General features: G+C 34.7%; 1 protein-coding gene across 2 annotated transcripts; it reads left to right on the forward strand.

The window, feature by feature from the left end:
- The first annotated feature begins 1,521 nt into the window (after nt 1–1,521).
- Nucleotides 1,522–19,638, forward strand: LOC123698933 (transitional endoplasmic reticulum ATPase TER94). Of its 2 annotated transcripts, XM_045645762.1 has the most exons (20): nt 1,522–1,627; nt 2,379–2,602; nt 2,958–3,035; nt 3,168–3,202; nt 3,318–3,382; nt 3,625–3,773; nt 8,715–8,820; nt 10,276–10,529; nt 10,884–11,076; nt 11,523–11,733; nt 12,204–12,416; nt 12,852–13,045; nt 13,372–13,536; nt 13,995–14,202; nt 14,736–14,863; nt 15,219–15,384; nt 16,145–16,314; nt 16,829–16,960; nt 17,883–18,037; nt 18,622–19,638. In XM_045645762.1, exons 1-20 carry the CDS (start codon nt 1,559–1,561, stop codon nt 18,719–18,721), a joined length of 3,015 nt encoding a protein of 1,004 aa, XP_045501718.1. In that variant the 5' UTR covers nt 1,522–1,558; the 3' UTR covers nt 18,722–19,638. The 2 variants fall into 2 exon arrangements, with proteins under 2 accessions (XP_045501718.1, XP_045501719.1); XM_045645763.1 differs by lacking the exons at nt 1,522–1,627; nt 2,379–2,602; nt 2,958–3,035; ... (1 more) ...; nt 3,318–3,382; nt 3,625–3,773 and adding an exon at nt 8,292–8,429.
- The last annotated feature ends 4,072 nt before the right edge of the window (nt 19,639–23,710 follow it).

A 23,710-nucleotide genomic window follows, 5' to 3' on the forward strand; every position in this document is an offset into this window, starting at 1 on the left:
CGTGGATTCAGTTGAAGTCACATAATTTTGGATAAAATTCGCTTTAATGACGGGTGGATGAATTATAAACTTTTACCTAATAGCTTTGAGATAAATGGTCAATTTCTGGCTTTCAATCTTGTCTATGTTTTGGAAAGTTTCTTTTGTAAGTATATATATTATTTTTATTTCCTTAGGTTTGGGGAGGAGTTCTTAGTACGGTGTTAGCTATTTACGCTATGATTCAATGGCGTGGTGTAGTACAAAGAGGTGGAATGCAAATTTCCATCTTACCCCTTCTTTCTGGTTGCGTAGCGGATGGCTTATATTTTGTGAGTTTGATACTAAAAAGTTTTAAAAATAACTATGAATATCAGTTCAGTAGTTTTTTTTATTTTTTATTCTAATTGATTTAAATTTTTCTTATAGGCTGCATTATTATCGACTCTCCACGCGTTGGCCGCGGAGGCAGGAACGCTCGGAGTGACTCTACCTTTGTCACAGAACGAAGAGAACGCAATCAAAGCAATCACTATAGCTGTTTTAGTTTTGAAGGTATTTCTATTTCCTAAAGCGTTTATGTATAACCTAGTAATAGTGAATTAAATTTAAGGCGTTAATGTATTAATAAAAATAAAATTACTTATTTATGAAAAATTTAAGTTGTTTGTTAAAAATTATTTCAATTCCGATGATATAATTATTTCGAATTACTTTTTAGATGATCAAAATAGCTTGGATGAATTGGAAACAATGCCAATGCGATATTTTCTTTATTGATTGGTCTCAATATAATCCACCTGTACGGGGTAAGTGTTGATTTATTTATATTTAATTAAAATTATATATGTATGTTTATCAGTCATCTGGTTTCATAACACAAGCGAAAGCTTAGTACGGGATCAGATCGTGCCGTGTGTGAAAATTGTCCTGAAATATTTATTTAGAATTTTCTCTTATCCTTGTTTTGTTATTGAGCCCACTGGGCACCGACAACCAAAGATAATGTTATAATACTATACTAGTACCTAGAGCATGTACAAGAATTTATTTAGAGATTAAAGTTTTATTGTTACAAAAATAAAATGTAGAGGTATTATCGAATTTCGCAGAGACGGTCCTAAATCCGGCAGTAGGTATAAGATTTTATTAGGAGCACTTTCTACACAATTCTTTTCGACATTTTATAATTTGATACCTTATGATCTACAAATCAATGTTTATCCTTTGTTATCCATAATTTTGTTTTCTTTATAGATGACTAGCGGTCCGCCCCGGCTTCGCCCGTGGTACATATTTTGCAATAAAAAGTAGCCTATGTTCTTTCTCAGGGTCTAAAGATTATCTGTGCCAAATTTCATCAAAATCGGTCCAATAGTTTATGAGCCTATTCATTACAAGCAAACAAACAAACAAACAAAGTTTTCCTCTTTATAATATTAGTGTAGATTATTTTTTTCATTGAGACTGGCGTAGTATTTTGTAAAGTGAGTTAAAATGATTGGCAAAGCAATTTTCAGATTCATCAAAAAACAATAACACATATGATTGGAGGTCTGTGTTATTAGCGCGAGAATGGATGGGAATGCAAACAGTACGACGGGTCAGTCCCGTGGCTACGATTACCTTTACCTTATTGATATTACAAGTAAGTTTAATTTTAAAAAGAAAGAAAAACGTTCATTTAATGGCACATAGCTACGACATTACGAAAACAATATAAAAAATAATAATTATATGGTATTTAATTGGCTTTTATTATAGTTTTACTTTTATTTCGATTAACTCACGCTATCGCTTTGACCTAATTTCTAGAAGTAAGAAAAATTCTGGGATAAGTTTTAAAAATCTTTATTCCCTCGAGTAATATGAATATCACAATTTTCGGATATATAGGTAACTAGAGGTCCGCCCCGGCTTCGCCCGTGGTACATATTTCGCAATAAAAGGTAGCCTATGTCCTTTCTCGGGTATCAAAATATCTCCATACCAAATTTCATGCAAATTGGTTCAGTAGTTTAGGCGTGATTGAGTAACAGACAGACAGACAGAGTTACTTTCGCATTTATAATATTAGTATGGATGTAAATTAGTCGACCTAATTCTATACAAATTCCAGACTAGATCAGTCCTTTGAAATTAAATTTTATTCGTAATAAATGAAAATTATTATATTATTCAGGTGTCTTCTTTTTGTCTCAAGTGTTAAATTTTTAAGAAGTTAGTGACGATTTACCACGTCTTGCTGATCATGTCCTATTTGATAAATATTCATATATTATTTTTCATTTAACTGGTATATATAAGCTAAACAGTAGGTACATCAGTGAAACCGGCCCTTATCCTTTTACTAAATAAAAATAACGTTAAATTTATTGTTAAGGATTAATATTTCCCAGATACTAGATGGTTGGCAGTCATATCTACCGAAAAGTGAAGGCTACACCTGGGTCATTGGATCTCTATCCTGGTGGTTATCTTACACCATAATATTTTCAGTTAATTGGATAAAGCATAGATTCTTTGCTTCTCCCACTTCAAGGCTGACGAAGATTTGTTCTGGTGTAGAAATGTCGTTGTTAGTGTTTCAAGAGGAACATTATGCACATTATGTCCATGGAAGGTGAGATTTTAGTTTTGAGATTATTAAATTTGTTGAGTTCGTCGTATATATACCTACGTCCAGGAGAACTTGTGTTGCCAAACCTAATGTTTATATGCAAGTTGGTAAAAAAATAAGATAAAAATACAATAAACTTTGTTAGCATTGAAATACTACTATAACTTGAAGATCAAGTTTACCGTTATAAATTATGACCTTCCGCTATTTTGTTTACGTATTTAATTATTCATTAAAAGACAGAGACGGTCATAGTTAAAAATAGATATCGATCATCGCTTTAACGAGTTATATTGGGATACCTAATATGATAATTATTAACACTTGAAATAATCTCTATCTCAGTGTTTGTTTTTAGAAGCGATGAAGGCGGGGGTAGTTTGAAAATACCAGGACCTTTGGCAACTTGCCGTCTTGTATGTGCACCACAAGTGAGGTATATTTTATTTAATAATTAATATGTTTAATAATATGTTTTATAGAATTCTATTATCGTTATTATTTATTTAGAGAATGAATGAGCACAAACAATTACGATGGAGTGTTTAAATTTCTCTTTGTTTTACAGAATCGTTTACAAGAAATTAGCAAACACGCAATACGGTAATTAAAACATTAATTTATGCTTGTTTTATTAATATAGAGAAACTCATTATCTACAGATGAATTTTGTTTTATTCATTAATTCATTATGTACGTAATTTATTTTATGTTTTAGGGTTAGGTGATAATGAATCAAATCGGATACTTCTATCACGTTTTTTGGCAGCATTCTTCGAAAGGGTGAGAATTCTAATAACTGAGATATTCTACTTTGAAATGTTGTTAAATCGTAAATATTGTTAACTTGCCATATCTACCTACTTATATTTTTTATGTTGAAACAAAGGTTTAAATCTAATTAATTTAAGCAATAAAATCAAACCATAAACACAATCATATTACCTAATTAAAATCTGCCACCATCTCTATGGCAATAATTTTTTTTCAAAGTTTGTTTAATAGTTTTTTATAAACACTTTCAGGCTCTGGATGGTTTAAATTGGGTTGCCATAGAGCGAACTATACTCGAAAGATTACTAGATGTAGAGTTAACAAATAGAGAGGGTAGTAATACCAGCACTTTGTTGTATGATTTAGATAGTAATATACCATCTTGCTTCGCTGTAACCTGGTGAGTTAAGATATGCATAAAAATATTAATTTATAAAGAAATAATATTAATTTATTCGATTATTATGTGTATTTTGAATTGAATTTCTGTATGCGCGTTGAGAGTAAAATTTCAAGGTTACGTCATGTCGACAGTACCGCCAAAGAAGTTTCACTTCTGACACGTGTTCTGACGCTCTTTTTTATGAAATTTGTCTTTTATTCAAATACAGAAACTTAAAAAAAATCACATTCAGTTGAATATACCTAATAAAACATATTAAACATTTAATCAAATTGTATTTTTAATAGCCGTATACAACTGTAAACATTTTTTTTTTCATATTTCACGGAAAGGTTTCACGAGGAATGGACGCTGGCAACATTTGATGCTATGCTATTTGGATGCATTTTACTGACTACGGGACATGTTCTGATGGCTACTCTGATTACTCTTCTCTTATGGCAGGTCGGTAGTAGTTTTCAGGGATATAAAATCACTGATCACATAAGATTTCTCGCATTTAAGACAGATGCAATAATATAAAATATTTTGGCTTTTATTTCCAGATTATGAAGCAAATCCGCCAATGGTTTACTCATAGAAACCTACGGAACAAAACGGATATTGAAGTAGTTTAATCCATACAGATTATAAATGATTTGCAAAGATTCTAAAAAGTTTCTTACCATAGTACATTTGGTTCTTTTGATTAGTTTCTCACTTGTTGGATATGGTGAAAACAATATTAATTCTGAGATATTGTTAAAAAATACAATTTTTTCTAGTACAAGACGACCTACGAAAGAAGGTCCTCTTTACAACTTTATAGTGAGTATGTGTAATGTTCTACTCGAGGATTTTTCAAGTAGAAGGATTCCTAGTTATATGAAAGTGTTGCGGAAGAGTTTAAAAGGTTTAGGATCCGGATTTCTACAGAAATTAATGATCAAAAGATGCCGCCAGAAATTATTAAAATTATCGATTTACACGGGAGCTGTGATTAAGCCCAAAATTAAACAATTTCTGGAAATCATAAAAGAAGATAAGCCACAGAGAAAAGAATTATTTAATGTTCTAAATGCAATATACAGCGTTGGTGATGACAACAAAATGGATAATTATATTTATGTTATGAAAAAGTACGGTTACTGGGACAAAAGTCATATTTACATTCAGACCAGGATCATGTTTAAAAAAATCATATTTGGGACAATTAATAAACAAACAAGAAAAGTAAGAAATGATATTCAACTCAAATTTAAATTGGCTGTAATTGAATACATGAAGGATCGGCAATTATGATTTGCTTAATAATTATTACTATGATTAATTAGAAAGCATTGCGTGAAATGAAAAACTTAGCTACAGGTAGGTATAACTTGTATATCGAAATAATGCAGGTTCACGTAAGATGTATGAGATTTATACTTTTTGTAACGACTCTAAACATTTACGTTAAATATTTTTCGATAGCCGATGCTAAAACAGGAAGAAACGTTATTTCATTACAAGTAATAAACCCAAATATTCTAAGAACGAAAATAATTTTTGAGACATTCCTAAAGAACTTTTTAGATTTGTTGACGACGGAGTTTCCGGAGAAGAAACTTAGAAAATATTGTAGAATTTTATCCAAACAACTAAGTTCTTTGGAGTTCAAGGATGCTAGAAAACTGGCAAAACATGTTAAATCTCTATCACATATGTATCAAGACGAAATTAAGAATGAATTGAAATCGTATAGAAACGAACTCGACATTGCTACAGAGCATAGAACAGCTTTCTTTGAAGCCATCAATGAAGCTTTTACACTGAGAGAACCTATGCAATTTAATGATTACTTGTATGATTTAAAAAATTATGGCAGCGAGGATAAATTATACATAGATGAAGAAACAAAAAATCTTCTTAGAAATGTTATTATTGGAAGTATTCAAAAGTTAAGCGGAAGGTCACAAGATGATATAGCAAAGAAATTAAAAAAAGCAGTAAGGGAATTCAATGGCGAATCCTTATCATCATCAGTTTCGGTTTCAGATTCATCATCATCATCAATATCATTATCAGATTTTTATATTTTATAAGATTCATAGGAGTTAAGGAGATAATAAATATGGGATAAACTTTACGTATATTCTCTGTCTACCTTAGAATAAATAAATAAATAAATAATTATTGTAAGTTTTTTTTTACATACAATACTCTCTCATAACCTTAAAAACGATTTAGAATAATTTAAAATGTAACAATTTTTTAATGTTATGGAAAATAATTAAATTGTTTCAGCGTTGGTCGTCATATTGTATTGTATTATTATGCCAAACTTTATTATTTTAATATAGTACTTAAGCTTAAACCTTAAATATATAATCGAACCTACAATACGAATAGCTTACGAATAGCTTTTGAATTTTATACAATTTGAATTTATTTGTTAGTAGATAATACATACCTAATATTATTATTGTATTAAGCAGAAAATTAAGCGGCGAATCACTTGGATTTGTGTTGCTATAAGATATTAGTTGGCTGCGTTACTCGCTCTAATTAATTATTTTTCTGTTATCGAATTGAAATAAAATGAACATAATGTTTATTAGGTATATGAATTAGGGGAAACTTGCCTAATTCGTACCACTTAAGGAGAACCTCAAAAATTTTGGAAATGAACAATGATACAAAGTTATTTATATTAAGTAATTATAATTTCACTAATGTTCTATTAGTATTTCAACAAAAAATAACATAAATATTATAAACTTCTGAGAAATAAACAATTTTCAAAAACTTAAAAAAAGTACGATTTAAGACCATTCATCTTAAATCGTACTAGTATATTCTTAAATCGTACTTTGAGATCCTATCATTGGTTTACAGTCTTAAAAATCACAATCTTAATAATCTTCTCCTCTTTTTCTTAATTTTAATGTACCTAGATTAATTCTTATTAATACAGCGGATGGTCTTTACCAAATCCTGACATCAGCGCAATAATAACATTTTGTTTTTTAGTTGTCCCTGCACATAGCTCATGTAGGTAATTGTGAAGTATGGGTAGGTACCCATACTTCACAATTACCGCATTTAATCATGTTTTCTTTAACGTCTTCTTGACATATTTTGCAATACCAACTGTCATTTTCATCTTGTTCTTGTTTCTTTTTCTTGTTTCCTTTTTGAGGTGTTTTCGTTCGTTCGTACAGGTACGTTTTAAGAAGTTGCTGCGAGTACGAAATAGGCACAAGTATCAAAAGAATTTCAAATTTGCCGCAAAAAAAACTGTCAACGAACAAGCCGGCTTTACTATGTGAAATATATTCACAAATATACGCATAAATATAAAATAAACAGTTAAACAACTTATGAACGGTATACTTGGAAGACAGTTCTTGTGAAGTGTGCGAAAAAATTACTCAAAAAGTAAGAAAAAACTTACTTGATAAATATTTTAGTCGGGAGCAACGTAACAGGTATTTATTTGTCACATGGCAATATGGCCGACTATTATTGACATTTTATGCCACCAGAGGCGCTGGTAACTATTACCCAAGCCGAGATATAGACGAGGTACGATTTAAGCGCAGGTACGAATTATGCAAGTTTACCCTAAATAGATAAGTCAACAAAAAATATTTGTTTGTATTTGTTTTTTTTAATACCTAAATTAATTGTTTCTTAATAATTTATTACAATAATATTTGTACACCAACATTTTTCAACAGGGTGTATGAATGAGCTCGCCAAGGCAGTTATAAGCTCAGTTATAAGGGTCAAACCACAGATATATAAACATTACTTGTGGGCAAGAAGCTTATATCTAATACACTGGAGATTGCACTAGGAACGTTGACTTGTCACGGGAAGGTATGACCTTGAATGACGCCTGGTTGTTCCTTCATCCCGTTCACATCAACTTGCCAAGTTAGGTGTGAAAGGGACAAAAAATAACCAGGCGTCATTCAAGGTCATAACTTCCCGTGACAAGTCAACGTTCATAGTGAAATCTCCAGTGTATTAGATATAAGCTTCTTGCTTGTGGGTCAAACCGTCAAACGGGATCCTTTATACTGAGACTTGGCTTGTCTGTCTGTCTGTCCGTCCATTGATCACCACTCATTACTTACGCTGTATCCTTGGCTGTATCTCATGAACTGTGGTACTAAGATATGTGAAAATTTCAGAGATGTTTTGCGTTGCCGATATAACATTTAATAATATAAAACAGAATATTTTTGACGTGACAACGTCTTAAATTAGGTTGCGGCTGGGAGTCACTTATGAAAAAGTGTAACGCTCGGTAACGTTACGATGAGTCACCGAAAGAGGCACGCGGGCATGGTTAGCCCGCCTAAGAGCGAGAGAGACAGACATAAAAAGTCGTTGTCACGTAAAACTTTCGCCCGTATACCGACTTTACAGGCAACCAATTTTTTTTATTAGTTACATAAAAATCGGTAAAAAATTCACATTACCGATTTATAGTAGTCATAGACAATTGAGCAAAAATATGGCAACACTGACATTATCGATAGTGAACAAATGAAATACGGCAACGTCACGCATTCATGAAGTTGTTGAAGTGAATTGTGAATAGTCATTCGGCGTTTTTGAAAAATTTGTAAATTAATTAATTGAAACTTTATTTTCTACAAAAAAAATGGCTGATAACAAAAGGTAAGAACTAATACAAACTTTTAAGAAATTGTATTACATCAAGTGAAGCATAAATAATTTCATTTGCTGTAATCACAGTATCAAAACTTCGAATTGGCTTGTCATCATGTCTAACAAAGGCAATTCTGCATCTAAAACAGAAGTTATTGAATGTTATTACAAATGATAGCTATTTTCTAGACACTATTATTTGTTTGCAAGGCAATGCTAGTGAGTAATTGTAGTAAATTAGGGTCGCCCATAATTTTGGGTTATGCTTAATTGTTTTCTGATGTTTTCTTGTAGCCCCGATGATCTTTCCACTGCGATCCTCCGCCGCAAGGATAGGCCAAACCGTTTGATCGTCGAAGAAGCCGTCAGCGATGATAATTCAGTTGTTGCGTTATCACAGGTCAGTCCTTTGTCATTCTTTTCTGTACATTGACGCCATATATACGCTTAGATACACTAGTTATCTCGAATTGTGATTATTTATTTTATTTTCACAACTTTTTCTATTGACTTGTACCTACTTCACAATTCATTAAATGTAATCAATTTTGGAATGGTGTTCAAAGGTCATTGACCTAAGTTCTATTTAGAACTAAAATAAGCCATACAAGCTGCACCAAGTACATGAGACCTGTCGCTTGATGATAGGCTTAATAACTCTGCCCCTGGAATCATAGACACAATAGAACTAAAAGAAATGCGTAACATTCCTATTGTTTATTGTGTCGTGGACCAATCGGGCCGCTCGGGGCTCAATGGGTTAATAAGTATAAAAAGATTTACTAGTTGAAAAGACAAGTTTGCATAATGCATTTGGCTATGTCACGATAAATACCCATCCTATATAAATATTATATAGGATGGGTATTTATACTCAAATTTTGCTATAATTGTCGATAATATGCTTGAAAAAATTATAAACCTATTGTAAATATAAAGCATATACAATTGGGTACATTTAAAATAAAGAATGAAACTAAACTTATAAGGAAATTGCTTGTCATTGTAATAACGGCTGAAATGCTGATGTAATAAGCCATCATATATGAAAATCGATTATTTTTATGATCTAAACATGCTTAGGGACAGATAGTGGGAAGCGACTTTGTTTTATACTATGTACCTAGTTATAACATATACAAGTTAGGTTGATCTTTTTACAGATGTAACTTTTTCTGACAACATAACCGCAAACGAAAATATTATTTTCTTAGTAATAATGATTTTAAAAATTGTAAAAATATTAAAAAAATACTTTTATAACACAAAAGTCCCCAAAGATTCAAGTGTTATCTGAAAATTTTAAGACTTTATCGCTTCAAAGTAAAATTTATATAGGAACACTGAAAATAATAGAAATTTGTACAATGTTTCATCAGTCAGATGGATCGGACACAAATAACAGGCAGTAACTGTTACAAATATGGATTTAAAAAAATGACAATATATAAGAATACCCTTACGAATCTCATAAAAAGGCTTGCTTGTGTGAGTGAACCATTTCATACATGTTGTATGAAGTTTCCCTACTGGTTTTATCTGTATATTGTGATAATGCTTTTATAAAACAATCTATAATATTATTCTATAAAAACATTACATAACACAAATTTTTGTAATAATCTAACAGGTGGCAACAGAAATTCCTAGTATTAATTTCCAACGACAAAGTAATACATTTTTATATAACAGCTTTGTTGTTGTTCTTAGGTTTATTTTTTTCAGTTCAATAAATGCATGTACTTAATAGTACATACATTTATTGAACTTCGTATACTTTGTTTCAAATTTATTTATTTCAATGAATACATGAACCTTCTAGAAGCTTATTTTTGTGTTTAATCATTTCGTTCAGGCAAAAATGGAGCAGCTCCAACTGTTCCGCGGCGACACAGTGCTCTTGAAGGGCAAGCGGCGCAAGGAGACGGTCTGTATCGTGCTGTCGGACGACAACTGCCCCGATGAGAAGATACGCATGAACCGCGTAGTGCGAAACAACTTGCGCGTGCGGCTCTCCGATGTGGTGTCCATCGCACCCTGCCCGTCAGTCAAGTACGGAAAGCGTGTACACATCCTGCCGATTGACGACTCAGTTGAAGGTTTGACTGGGTAAGTGGGAGCATTTCTATTTCTAGCACCAACATTTTAAATTATATATCATATAAATTTAACCTTTGAGTTGTTTATTGATATTTCATAATTTTAAACATCACATTGCATGTGTGTAACATTCCTATTGTTTGATACTTTCAAGGTTTTTTGTTATACCACACTAACAATAACTGCCTGACTGATTGGTACAGTGGTTAACATTGTGAACAATAAATACTGAAGCTTCTAGGTTTTAACTCTAATTAGATTGATAAAAATAAAAATGACTAGGAAGAACCGCCCAAATTTTGAAAAACAATGTAATGGAACTGTTGTCGAAAACACGATTTTGACATCTTGAAATAATTCCAGAAACCTCTTCGAAGTATACCTAAAGCCGTACTTCATGGAGGCGTACCGTCCGATCCACCGCGACGACACATTCATGGTGCGCGGTGGTATGCGCGCGGTCGAGTTCAAAGTGGTCGAGACTGATCCCGCTCCATACTGCATCGTGGCCCCCGATACCGTCATACACTGCGAGGGAGACCCGATCAAACGAGAGGTACGTACTACGTTGTAACGTTTGTGTATAGGAAGGGGTTAGGGGACTCGTAATAGATGACAGTTGTATGGTTGCAGAATAGATTAGATATGTAGGTCAGTTATAGAATGGGTCGAATGTTTTTAACTTTGATAAAGGCAGGAAGTTTTTAGATTGAGATAAAAATAAATTAACATAATATCATTAATTAGTTTTATAGAAAATATTAACTTTGCAATTTTTTTTGTAAAGTGTAAATTTAGGTCTAATGTTCCACCAATGCACTTACCTACCTGTTTTTGTAACTTATCAAGGTCATTCGGTTTGCTATTAGTTAATTGATGTAAATAAAAAATATTGCGGCTTTAGGCCCATCAAATAACATTTTCATATTCTACCCAACTTGAACACGTAGTTATTTCTTCTAACTTCAAACAACCAATTAACCACTAAAATTCACCAAACAGGAGGAAGAAGAAGCCCTCAACGCAGTCGGCTACGACGATATCGGTGGGTGCCGCAAGCAGCTCGCCCAGATCAAGGAGATGGTGGAGCTGCCGCTTCGCCACCCGTCTCTGTTCAAGGCGATCGGTGTGAAGCCACCCCGTGGTATACTCATGTACGGGCCACCCGGTACCGGCAAGACCCTGATAGCCAGGGCTGTGGCTAATGAGACTGGTGAGTGGCTATAATGAAGAATAGGATCTATTAAGCGCCATTTTGTGACGTCATAATATGTGTCGATATAAACAAATAGATTAGCATAGTTAAGCAGTAACGGTTGTATTTAAAATTGATGTAAGAGTCAGGCAAATTAAAAAGAAGTGTTATTGAAATGCAAGAAGGATTTCCAAGTACTTAAATTATATTTTTCAAATTAAAAATAATAATAACTGTAAATGGAGCTGTTTATTATAGTTTATGTAATTTCTAATAACATTGTGTAATCAATTCCCTACATGTCTCATAATAAAGATCTTTCCAATGCTATCATTATCCTTAATGGAATGTCTAGAAACTTTTCAATACATGTGGTAGAACAAAAAATTTAGAATAATCGTCAAGAGCAAAAATATTTAGATTTAGATACATTTCCTATGTAACCATTTTTGTTTTTGCTCTTAATATACCAACTATTCTCCCCACAGGCGCGTTCTTCTTCCTCATAAACGGGCCGGAGATCATGTCGAAGTTGGCCGGTGAGTCCGAGTCGAACCTGCGCAAGGCGTTCGAGGAGGCGGACAAGAACTCGCCCGCTATCATCTTCATAGATGAATTGGACGCAATTGCGCCCAAAAGGGAGAAGACGCATGGGGAGGTGGAGAGGCGTATCGTGTCGCAGCTGTTGACTCTTATGGATGGTGAGTGACTTTTTTCTTTAATAATATTTAGGGTGCATAAAAAATGCTCTGTAAAAAGTTTTTTCTTCAAAAATTTATTTATTTATACTATGAAGTACAAAAGTTTATTTTTGTGGTTTAATTGTTTTTGCTAATGTCTGGTTTAAAATTTTAATGAAATAAAAGAATTGCCTATTGATTGTGGAGCTTTAATAATAATAGTGAGAGGTGAATCCTGAAACCAGAATATTTATTTTAATTTATTTAAAGATCAAACTTGTAGACTTTTTAAATTTATCATGTGAATGTACTGAAACTTTATCTAAGCTACTGTTGCTTTTGTTATGATAGTGTCTTGTATATTATACAGAAACAATTCAAACATGACAAACAAATAATTTCATCCCGTTCCAATTCATTTACAATCCGTACTAAATAAAACCTTTCACTCACCAGGCATGAAGAAATCCTCCCACGTGATTGTAATGGCGGCCACGAACCGTCCGAACTCTATCGACCCGGCGCTGCGACGTTTCGGCCGCTTCGACCGCGAGATCGACATCGGCATTCCCGACGCGACCGGACGGCTTGAGATCCTGCGCATACACACTAAGAACATGAAGCTGGGTGATGACGTGGATCTAGAGCAGGTGATGTGTTATGACGTCATAATTTTGAATTTCAGTAAAAATATAATATGCGTGTACTATCATTATAATCACTTATTATATATTTATAGGAAGTTAAATTAAGATAAACATAAGACTATGTATAAACAAAATAAAATAAGTACAATCTAAATGTATGGATTAAGTGATGTGAAATATTTGTGGTTAAAACAACCATGATAACAACATGTTATATGAGTAAAACCAGCAGTTTTTATCAGATAATCATACAAGCTTTAATTTGTAGTAGTAATGCTAAAAACGTGTTGATAAATAATTGTTACGAATTGCATTATGTTTTCACATAGATCGCAGCGGAATCTCACGGTCACGTGGGTGCCGATTTGGCCTCCCTCTGCTCAGAGGCAGCTCTGCAACAGATCCGTGAGAAGATGGACCTCATCGACCTCGAGGATGACCAGATCGACGCTGAAGTGCTCAACTCGCTCGCCGTCTCTATGGATAACTTCCGTGTAAGTAACTAGATCATACAAAATGCTAGATAACATACAATATAATATGCATACTCTGCTTTCATACTAAATTGAAGAAGGTAATATAGTAATTTAATTGCGAAATAAAATAATTTTAACAAAATGTATTACAAAATTAAATAAAAATAATTAGAAGTGTAACAGTTGTTTATGAAGACAGTTGTTGGGAGCACAAAATGCATTAGTATTCCTTATACTTGTGCTATATTTTTTAAACGAAAATTATTTTGGTGCGTTTAGAGTAAAATTTCAAGGTCGCGTCATGGGGTAAGGCAACGATTTTGGTATCATTGAATTTGCCAAAGAAGTTTCAAATTTTATTTACACAATCTTTTTTATTAACATACTATGTAAGTTTAACTTCTGACACGTGTGCTCGACACACATGCCCTTTTATTAACCTAGATGTATACTAATCATAATATATCTGTGCACAGTATGCGATGACGAAGTCATCCCCATCAGCGCTGCGCGAAACCGTAGTGGAAGTGCCGAACGTGTCGTGGACGGACATCGGCGGGCTGCAGAGCGTGAAGCGCGAGCTGCAGGAGCTGGTGCAGTACCCGGTGGAGCACCCCGACAAGTTCCTCAAGTTCGGCATGCAGCCGTCCCGCGGGGTGCTGTTCTACGGCCCGCCCGGGTGCGGTACGTACCAGTTATATATACTTACTAGCTGCTCCCCGCGGTTTCACCCGCAGTGCTCCGCTCCCGTTGGTCTTAGCGTGATGATATAAAGCCTTCCTCGATAAATGGTCTATCTAACACCGAAAGAATTTTTCAAATCGGACCAGTAATTCCTGAGATTAGCGCGTTCAAACAAATAAACAAACTCTTCTGCTTTATAATACTACTATAGATGTGGGAAATTTGCCGCTCCGGGTCTGTAATAGGAAAATCTGACTAGTTAGGATAGGGTTATCACTGGCTCACCACTACACCCAATTTCTAGTGCAAGTGTACGTCCCAATCGTACCTTTTCTGACGAAAGACGCCCGGTCAAAGACGTCGTTCCCTGAAAATTACTCTTTGCAATTTATGCAACATTTGTACGTAACACCTTCTTTGTTTGATAATATGACTGTTATTAGATATTCTATTTCCTCTTCAGTAATCTTGTGATAGTATATTACAAATAAGAAAGATATAATTTTAATTGTTTTTTTTTTTTGTTCCCTTAGGTAAAACACTGTTGGCCAAAGCCATCGCCAACGAGTGCCAAGCCAACTTCATCTCGGTGAAGGGCCCCGAGCTGCTTACCATGTGGTTCGGTGAATCTGAGGCCAACGTGCGCGACATCTTTGACAAGGTACAATTATTGTGTTTTGTACATTTCAGTTGTAATATGGATGAAGAAAAAGTTCTTGTGAAAAGATAGTCATACTCACGTTAAATCAAACACAAGAAAATACTCAAATATGTACTCTGTGAAGACACTTTTTTCACCATACGTGTTTAGTTTGGATTTAATCAATCCAATTATAAAAAAGGAGGAGGTTATCAATTCGACTGGTATATTTTTTATTTTTTTGTATTCTATATAAAGGTCTAAAAGGTCTGTCAAAATCGACCGAAAATAGCACGATTTGGTGTAAAATTGTAACTTAATCGGAAGAAAAACTAAAATAAATAGCATAATTTACCGTATCTATGTGCATGTTTAGGCCCGCAGCGCGTCCCCGTGCGTACTGTTCTTCGACGAGCTGGACTCGATCGCGAAGTCGCGCGGCGGCTCCGTGTCGGACGCGGGCGGGGCCGCCGACCGGGTCATCAACCAGATCCTCACCGAGATGGACGGCATGGGCGCCAAGAAGAACGTCTTCATCATCGGTGAGTGGACCAAACATCTTACATCTATTATAATATAAAACTCAAAGGTGACTGATATAGTGATCTATCAACGCACAGCCCAAACCACTGGACGTATCGGGCTGAAATTTGGCATGCAGGTAGATGTCATAACGTAGGCGACCACTAAGAAAAGATTTTAGAAAATTTATCCCCTAAGGGGGTAAAATAGGGGATGAAAATTTATCTTCTCCACGCAAGCGAAGCTGCGGACAACAGCTAGTATTTTATATACGTACATATCTCGTTCACTTGAAAAAAACCATAAAGGAGGAACAAAAAATACCATAGTCACAAATAGCACATGATGTAGAAAATCAAATATCTATAAACAAACTAGCTGTTCCGGCGGATTTATACCTTATTGCCCCTTTTTCGTGTTTTCCTTTCCATGTGAACTTGTGCCTTGACATAAGCAGATAAAAAATTATTGATTTCATTGCTGTATTTGCAGAGTCGATTTATTTATTTATTTTATTTATTAGACACATTACAGTTAGTAAAAAATACAAAATAAATCTGATCATAGACTAAGTTACGTCAGTTCATGCCACTGACCAACACAAGCATGTGTGTTCAGTTCTAAATACTATTTAATAACTCAGGCCCCGGAACCACAGACACAATAGAAAATCTATTGTCTTGGACCGATCGGGCCGCTTGGGGCTCAATGGGTTAACTTGCTCTTAAAACTAAACTACAAAAAAAAAAACTAAAAACTAATCATATTACATATGTGCAGGCGCAACGAACCGGCCCGATATAATCGACCCGGCGATCCTGCGGCCCGGGCGCCTGGACCAGCTGATCTACATCCCGCTGCCCGACGAGAAGTCGCGCGAGGCCATCCTGCGCGCCAACCTGCGCAAGTCGCCCATCGCCAAGGACGTCGACCTGTCCTATATCGCTAAGGTTAGTGTCTAAAAGTAGTAAATTTTTAATCTTTTACATAGCTTTTATTGACTTTGAGCGCGGCGACCGAATCAAGACACTTCGTAACGAAAATAAACATAACACGTAGATTTCGGCACGGTGTTCTGTGTTGTATGCGTGCGAGACTATATTGTGCTATGCAATAGCTTTACTGCGGCATTCTCCGAGTGCCACACGTATTTTTTTTTACTATGTTTTGAAATTAACAGGGATGATATAGAAATTTCTTATGTTTACGTGTCTTGAAATAAAAAAAAGAACCGTAAATAGTAAAATGGTAGCGTACACATGGTTTCATTCTTTCACAGTGAATTATGGTTAAAAAAATATCATGTAGATAATAACCATATTATATTTCAGATATTTTAAATTATAGAAATACTAATACATATACATAATATTTTTAATTAGCTGATGACTAAAGCAAATTCCTCGCTAGTGTCTCAGTTTATATGATTAGAGTGTCGAATGGAATGTATGTTTGTTTGTGCAGGTGACGCAAGGGTTCAGCGGCGCCGACCTGACGGAGATCTGCCAGCGCGCGTGCAAGCTGGCGATCCGGCAGGCCATCGAGGCCGACATCGCGCGCGAGCGGGGCCGCGCCGCGCAGCCCGCCGGCATGGACGTCAGTATATACAAATTCAAATAATATACACCATATCCATACTAATATTATAAATGCGAAAGTAACTCTGTCTGTCTGTCTGTTACTCAATCACGCCTTAACTACTCAACCAATTTACATGAGATTTGGTATAGAGATATTTTGATACCCAAGAAAGGACATAGGATAGGTTTTATCCCGGAAATCCCACGGGAACGGGGACTATGTTTTCTTTGTCTGCGCGGGCGATGCCGCGGGTGGTTAGCTAGTTTATTTATAATCGTTTAATCATTATCCTTGTCATTCTTGGTCTTTATTTTACTTCATGCATCTAGAATTCGAGACGAATTCCTAGGTCAACTTGCAAATGTAATTAAAACTTTCTAACTTGAAGGATAGAGGAAAGTACACCACTTGCACGTCGTGGCCAATATTTGGTTAAGAGCTCTACCACGTTGTTTTTTGATAGTCAACGAAATAAAAATCATCACGCCCTGTGTTGGCGGGTTAGTTTCACAAATAAAAAAAAAAACCTACAATATATCGTGCAACTAACAATGGTACGACATTATTATTGAAAGAAGTACTATTGAAAGAAAGAGATATTAATTATTATCAAAAAAATTGGTTAGTAAAGTCGGTTTACTGACGATAGTTGAACGTGACAGCGTCTTAAGGCCGATTGTGCTTCTTTGTCGCTCGTTCCGCGCTCTCGCTTGCACTTCAAGCCTTACATGGAACGCCTCAGAGCGAGGTAACGCCGCATGAGTCATGTTTTTTCGTGCGTGCAGCCGGCTCTATCGAATTATAAGACGTTGTCACGTCAAAAAATTCAATAGGTACACTTTCTCGACCATCATTTATGTTAAGAAACGGCACATTTGTCATTATTACTATAAATTACAATATGTATATGCGTAACTATTTGGGGGTGTGCCGACAGACGGACGAGGAGGACCCGGTGCCGGAGATCAGCCGCGCGCACTTCGAGGAGGCGATGAAGTTCGCGCGCCGCTCCGTGTCCGACAACGACATCCGCAAGTACGAGATGTTCGCGCAGACGCTGCAGCAGAGCCGCGGATTCGGGACCAACTTCAGGTGCGATATATTGATTTGATAGATTTATCTTGTGAACAGTGTACATTTTTTTTTAAGTTAGGATTAGGCAAGCATTTGACCATGGAAAGTGTCGCTTTCCATCGGGCGAAGCGAGCGTGGTCTAGGATGGAGCATGTTTGCCTAATAAGTGTCTATTCACATTTCTCTTGAATAAATCCAGATTGTAGTTTCCGGGAAAAATGGAAGCCGGAAGATTGTTCCACTCCTTACTAGTACGCATAAGAAGGGAAGAAGCGAAACGCTTATGGAATGTCGATGACATAAGGGGAATTGAAATTGTTGCTTTGTTTTCTGATAAGACATGAGATTTTGACCTTAAGATATTTTAGAAAAGATGATTTTTAAACTCAAAAAGATGATTGAAAACCTCAATATGAAAAAGCAAAAAATATGGGCATTGTTACTTTTAGTCTAGTTTTTAACCGACTTAAAAAAAAGGAGGAGGTTATCAATTCGGCCGGTATGTGTTTTTTTTATGGTCTCTGAACCGATTTACGTGATTCTTTTTTATAAATAAATAAAACTAGCAGTGTAGCATAGCTAATGAATATTATTGTTATCAGGTTCCCATCGAGCGGCGGTGCGGCGGGCGGCACGGGCACGTCGGGCGGCGACCAGCCCACCTTCCAGGAGGAGGCCGCTGACGACGACCTCTACAGCTAGACGCGCACTCCGCACCACCATACACACACTACGTATACACACATACACCATACGCGCACGCACTTGTGTCACACTGCACTTGGAACTGAAATGGGGGGGATACGCAAATAAAAAGAAGGGGGTACATATATAAATACAACTATATTGGGGGGGGGGGGGTAGATAGACACACAAATATTGACTAATGTGAATTCTGTTCTTTTTTAGTTATTTGTAATGTTGTTGTTTTAAAAAAAAATTTTGTACAATGGTGTTTTACTACTCGCGTAGAAACAGCCTTTTTGTGCAACTTTTTAAATTCATTTTGTTGATTAAAATTTAATGGCGATGTCACATGTTATAAATAGTAAAATAAATACATGGTGTGTTTTTTAAACTCCTTTAACACTTTGATAGGAATTAAATAGATCTAATGCATTGTGATACAAGTGTATGTTGCAAGTTTTGGTTAAAATCTAAATGGAACGATACGATGAGACCAAAAGTATATGACTCGAATGCCTTTACGGATATTTCTAAACCGCAGGTTCGGAAACATTATTTTTAACACTAAAAAATATTGAATTTCATTGTATCGTTCAGTTTGGAGCTGTAGTTGTGCGGTCGCGAAGCGGTTTTCAGTTTTAGTACTGATTTTATTGTAATTTAAGATATATTCTGTAATTGTATGGGTCTTGGAATGTCACGATGCAGCAAAATTATCCAAAAAGCGGCGCAAACAAGTGCGCGAAGAAATCCTTACTTTAATGTATTTATTTAAGGTTGCTTTGGATTAGTCTAATTGTTTGTGAGGTATGTTACATTTGAACACATTGATTGTTGTTACCTGTAATGGCAGATCGTGTGTGTAGCCGTCGTTTGTCGACATTACACAGTATCGCAGTGATTTTTTAATAAAAGATTTTTATAGATCTAAATGCTGTTTTATTTCTTATTTTCCTCTAGAACTACCTGTGATAAGTCAATATATTATAAGAAATCACACGCGAGACGAGTTAAATATTAGTTTGAATGTAATAAGAATATACTGCGATTGTATACAGCTACCTAATTGATGTAGGTAGTTGATAATAAAACGCAGCAAGTCAACGACTATTAGTAAAGTGAGGGTAGTTGGGTCGAACGTTGCATAAACAACGTCCGAGCCTCCCCCGCCCCCCCGCCCCCCCCGGGCACTACGAGTCAAAGGAATGCGCTACGAGTCAAAGGAAAGCGGCTATTTATAGTATTCGACAGATAAGCAAGTTCAGACACAATATATAGTACGGGAGCTAGCAACGTTTAAAAAAAAGTCATTTTAGTATAGTTGGGTTTTTGATATACTGTTTCTCTTGCTATTTCGGTTAGAGTCCGGGCTGTCTGGCTGGCCGCAGTGGTTGCGTTTATTAGTGCGCATCTTATCTGCACAGGAAAATATCCTTAATTTAAAGTCATTTTTTAACGCGTAATTTTTAATCGTTTGCCTTTAGATAGATCCATCAGATATAATTTTTTTATTGCAAGACGTTTTTTTCGTTGTAAAATAGGTGCCATACGCAATTTTTATTTCAAAATAACTAAAATGTCATCGAAATAAGTGAAATTACATCAACATGATTCCGCTTAAAAGGTAAGTAATAACTTTATTATTTATATTATATTATCCTTTTTTAATACTTATATTGAATAATTAGTAAACTAATATTTTTAATAGATGGTTTCATATTTATTACACTTTTGGGTATAAATATGAATTTGATGATATTTGTATTTTCTAGTGTTTGATTTTACGCGAGTATTATACATTTTGAAATTAAAGACTTGAGAAAATAATACAATGAATAAATCGCGTTTAAAATCCGTTAAAAAGTCTTTAATTTCTTGATGATATTTGGTTTTTATCAAGTTTACATTAACGTCCTATTTGAGGTTCGTTGGGAAAAAGGAGGCGATATGGTAGATTGTTGCAAAAAAACGGTAAATAGTAAAATGAATATTATATATAGTATAAGTAACACAGTGATTACTTATCCTTCACTGGGACTCATGTTGATGGAATTTCACTTATTTCGATGATATTTTAATTATTTTGAAATAAAAATTGCGTCTGGCACCTATTTAACAACGAACAAAACGTCTTGCAATAAAAAATGTATGTCTAATGGATCTATCTAAAGGCAAACGATTAAAAATTACGCGTTAAAAAATGACTTTAAATTAAGGATATTTTCCTGTGCAGATAAGATGCGCACTAATAAACGCAACCACTGCGGCCAGCCAGACAGCCCTGACTGTAACCGAAATAGCAAGAGGAACAGCATATCAAAGAACCAACTATACTAAAATGCTCACTTGTCAACGTTGCTACCTCCTAGAATAATACAGATACATACAGTAAGGAAACTTCATACAAAATGTTCGAAATGGCTCCCCCCCCATCAAGCGTGTTTTCGAGGGTATTGAGGGGGATCGATAGTAGCGGGTGACACATCCATAGATTTTGAATATAGTATGGAAAAAAGTTTAAAGTGATGTCAATTCACATTAAATAAATATAGATTGTTTCAGTTTGTAGCCCTTTCAATAAATATATTTGTAAATACCGTATCTGACTACAAGTTAAAAAGAGACTATTTTTTAATTTCTATAGATATGGCAGCATGAGTTTTAAATTAAGTTGACATATTTTCTACCAAAATGATAGCTACAAATAGTCACTATTAGGAGTCCAGTCTGTTCAAAGGTCGCATCTATTTTTACGCAATCTAGAAGAGCATGAAAATATAAAAAAAGGAAACCTTAAAAAAATCTTGTTTAAATTTATGTGCATAATTACGTAAATATTAGGGAAGAAAAAGATAGATAGTATAATTATTGTATTTTTATCGATACGTGGCGTCTCCACTTTGTCAAGCACTAAGCCTGTCAAACTATTTTCTTTTTCTTCCTAAAACAAAAAGGTAGAGGTTCTATGCTCGTATAATAATAATTTTAATTTATTTTTGCATATTTTGTGTTTTTTAATTTAATTTAATTTATCGAAGGCCGAATTGATAACCTTCTCCTTTATTTTTCAAGTCGGTTAAATATCAAAAAGTAACAGCCCTATAGCACAGACTAATAATAATATACTACGTATACAACCTATAGCTATACGTCATAATTTCATGGGGGGGGCTTAGTTTCCTAACTGTATGTACGTAGTACATATCTGTCAACTGTGGTTCAGATATGAAATAATGACAAGTATTCTGTATTGGTATTCATCTACAAAAATAGACTTCTAACAATACCTCTAGTTATAAAAGTATCTTGTAATACATTTATTTTATTTAATAATACCATAATATTGAAAAGATCAAAATATGTAGTTACGTTTAAAAAGTTACGACAACACTTTCTAATAATTTCCTATATTTTCAATAACTACTAGACGATTTTATTTGAATACATAATTGAATTTGTCTTAAAAGTTAAACATAAAACGGTACTGCCGCTTATAGCGATAAAACCGCCTTCTGTACAAGTTATTGTTTGTATCGCCTTTTTTACGATATGACATATCATACATACATTGTATTCAGTGTGTAATAAAAAAAAAAAAAAAATTATTATTGTACTTCAAAAATCTTTAAAAAACTTTCTACTTTCTTGCCGATTCTTCTCTGTAGAAACGACAATCTAAAAATGTAAATTTATAAAATCCATACTAATATTATAAATGCGAAAGTAACTCTGTCTGTCTGTCTGTCTGTTACTCAAGCACGCCTTAACTACTGAACCAATTTGCATGAAATTTGGTATAGAGATATTTTGATATCCGAGAAAGGACATAGGATAGGTTTTATCCCGGAAATCCTACGGGAACGGGTTTTTCTTTGAAAACGCGGGCGAAGCCGCGGGCGGAAAGCTAGTACTTAAATAAATATGTACTTATAGCAAATATTATATCTGAGGATTAATATTGTGGATAATATTGTTTAGAGCTTAATCTATATTTCGTTTGTCTGTATTGATTGCATGTTTCAGCTAATTTTACATGCGGGCGGAAAGCTAGTTTTACATAAATAAGTTCTTGAGTTTGAAAGAACGAAGGTTGGTTTTAAGAGATACATTAAAGTTATCTGGTACAATTATAACGTTAGAATCAACAGTACAGGGATCAATTCCCGATGGAGATTCATAATGAGGTGCAACAGGGCGTTGAAAACTTTTACATTTTTGCGTCTAAACAAAAACGCTCGTAGACAACACGAAATTCATCTACCTAGCTAGATGTTTTAGTTTTTTTGTCAATGCTATGGTTTATAAGAACAGATATTTACTTATGTCTTTAAAGATTCAGACTTTCCCATTTAAATACCGATCTAAATGTTAGTAGGTACTATTTATAAAGGTAAATAAAAAAAGTCCAGTTATACAACTCATGTCACAAGATTGGCTGAATCGTTTTTAATGAACCGCTAAACTACTTCCGCGCTCCTGTACTGAAATTAAAATACATTTTACAAAAATATATTCCGTGTCTCCTCTAGTACCTCCGTGTACCTATAATGTAGGTGATTAAACATATTTTTCGGTTCCATAAAAGGTACGTCTGAATGTGCCTAGAATTTCGAAGGTTGACTCTAGAAGAAGGTAACCATGCCAAGACTTAATAAAACTTTTATGGACATTGCGTCGAGTTCGTTCCATTCCAATTGAAACTAAGAGGAAACATGAATTATTCAAAAACTACTCCACCTATTATTTTCACCAATTCGTTCAGAAGCAGAAAGCTACATGTTTCCCGAGTCACTTGGCCTATATTTAACTAGCTTTGCCCGCGGTTTTAGCATTGCTTCGCTCCTGTTGGTCTTAGCGTGATAATATACAGCCTTCTTCGACAAATGGGCTATGTATCTATAACACCGAAATAATTTTTCAAATCGGACCAAAAGTTCCTGAGATTAGCGCGTTCAAACAAAAACAAAAAAACGACGTGTGGCATTCGGGGACTGCCGCGGCATG

Source organism: Colias croceus, chromosome 17, assembly GCF_905220415.1.
Source record: "Colias croceus chromosome 17, ilColCroc2.1".
Lineage (NCBI taxonomy): Eukaryota > Metazoa > Arthropoda > Insecta > Lepidoptera > Pieridae > Colias > Colias croceus.

Excerpts from the sequence above, each read along its gene's own strand:
- LOC123698933 (XM_045645762.1), top strand. The coding sequence starts at position 1,559 with ATGGGAATGCAAACAGTACGACGGGTCAGTCCCGTGGCTACGATTACC. Across the intron at positions 13,046-13,371 it reads ATGACGTGGATCTAGAGCAG|ATCGCAGCGGAATCTCACGG; the intron begins GTGATGTGTTAT and ends GTTTTCACATAG. Across the intron at positions 16,961-17,882 it reads CGCAGCCCGCCGGCATGGAC|ACGGACGAGGAGGACCCGGT; the intron begins GTCAGTATATAC and ends GTGTGCCGACAG.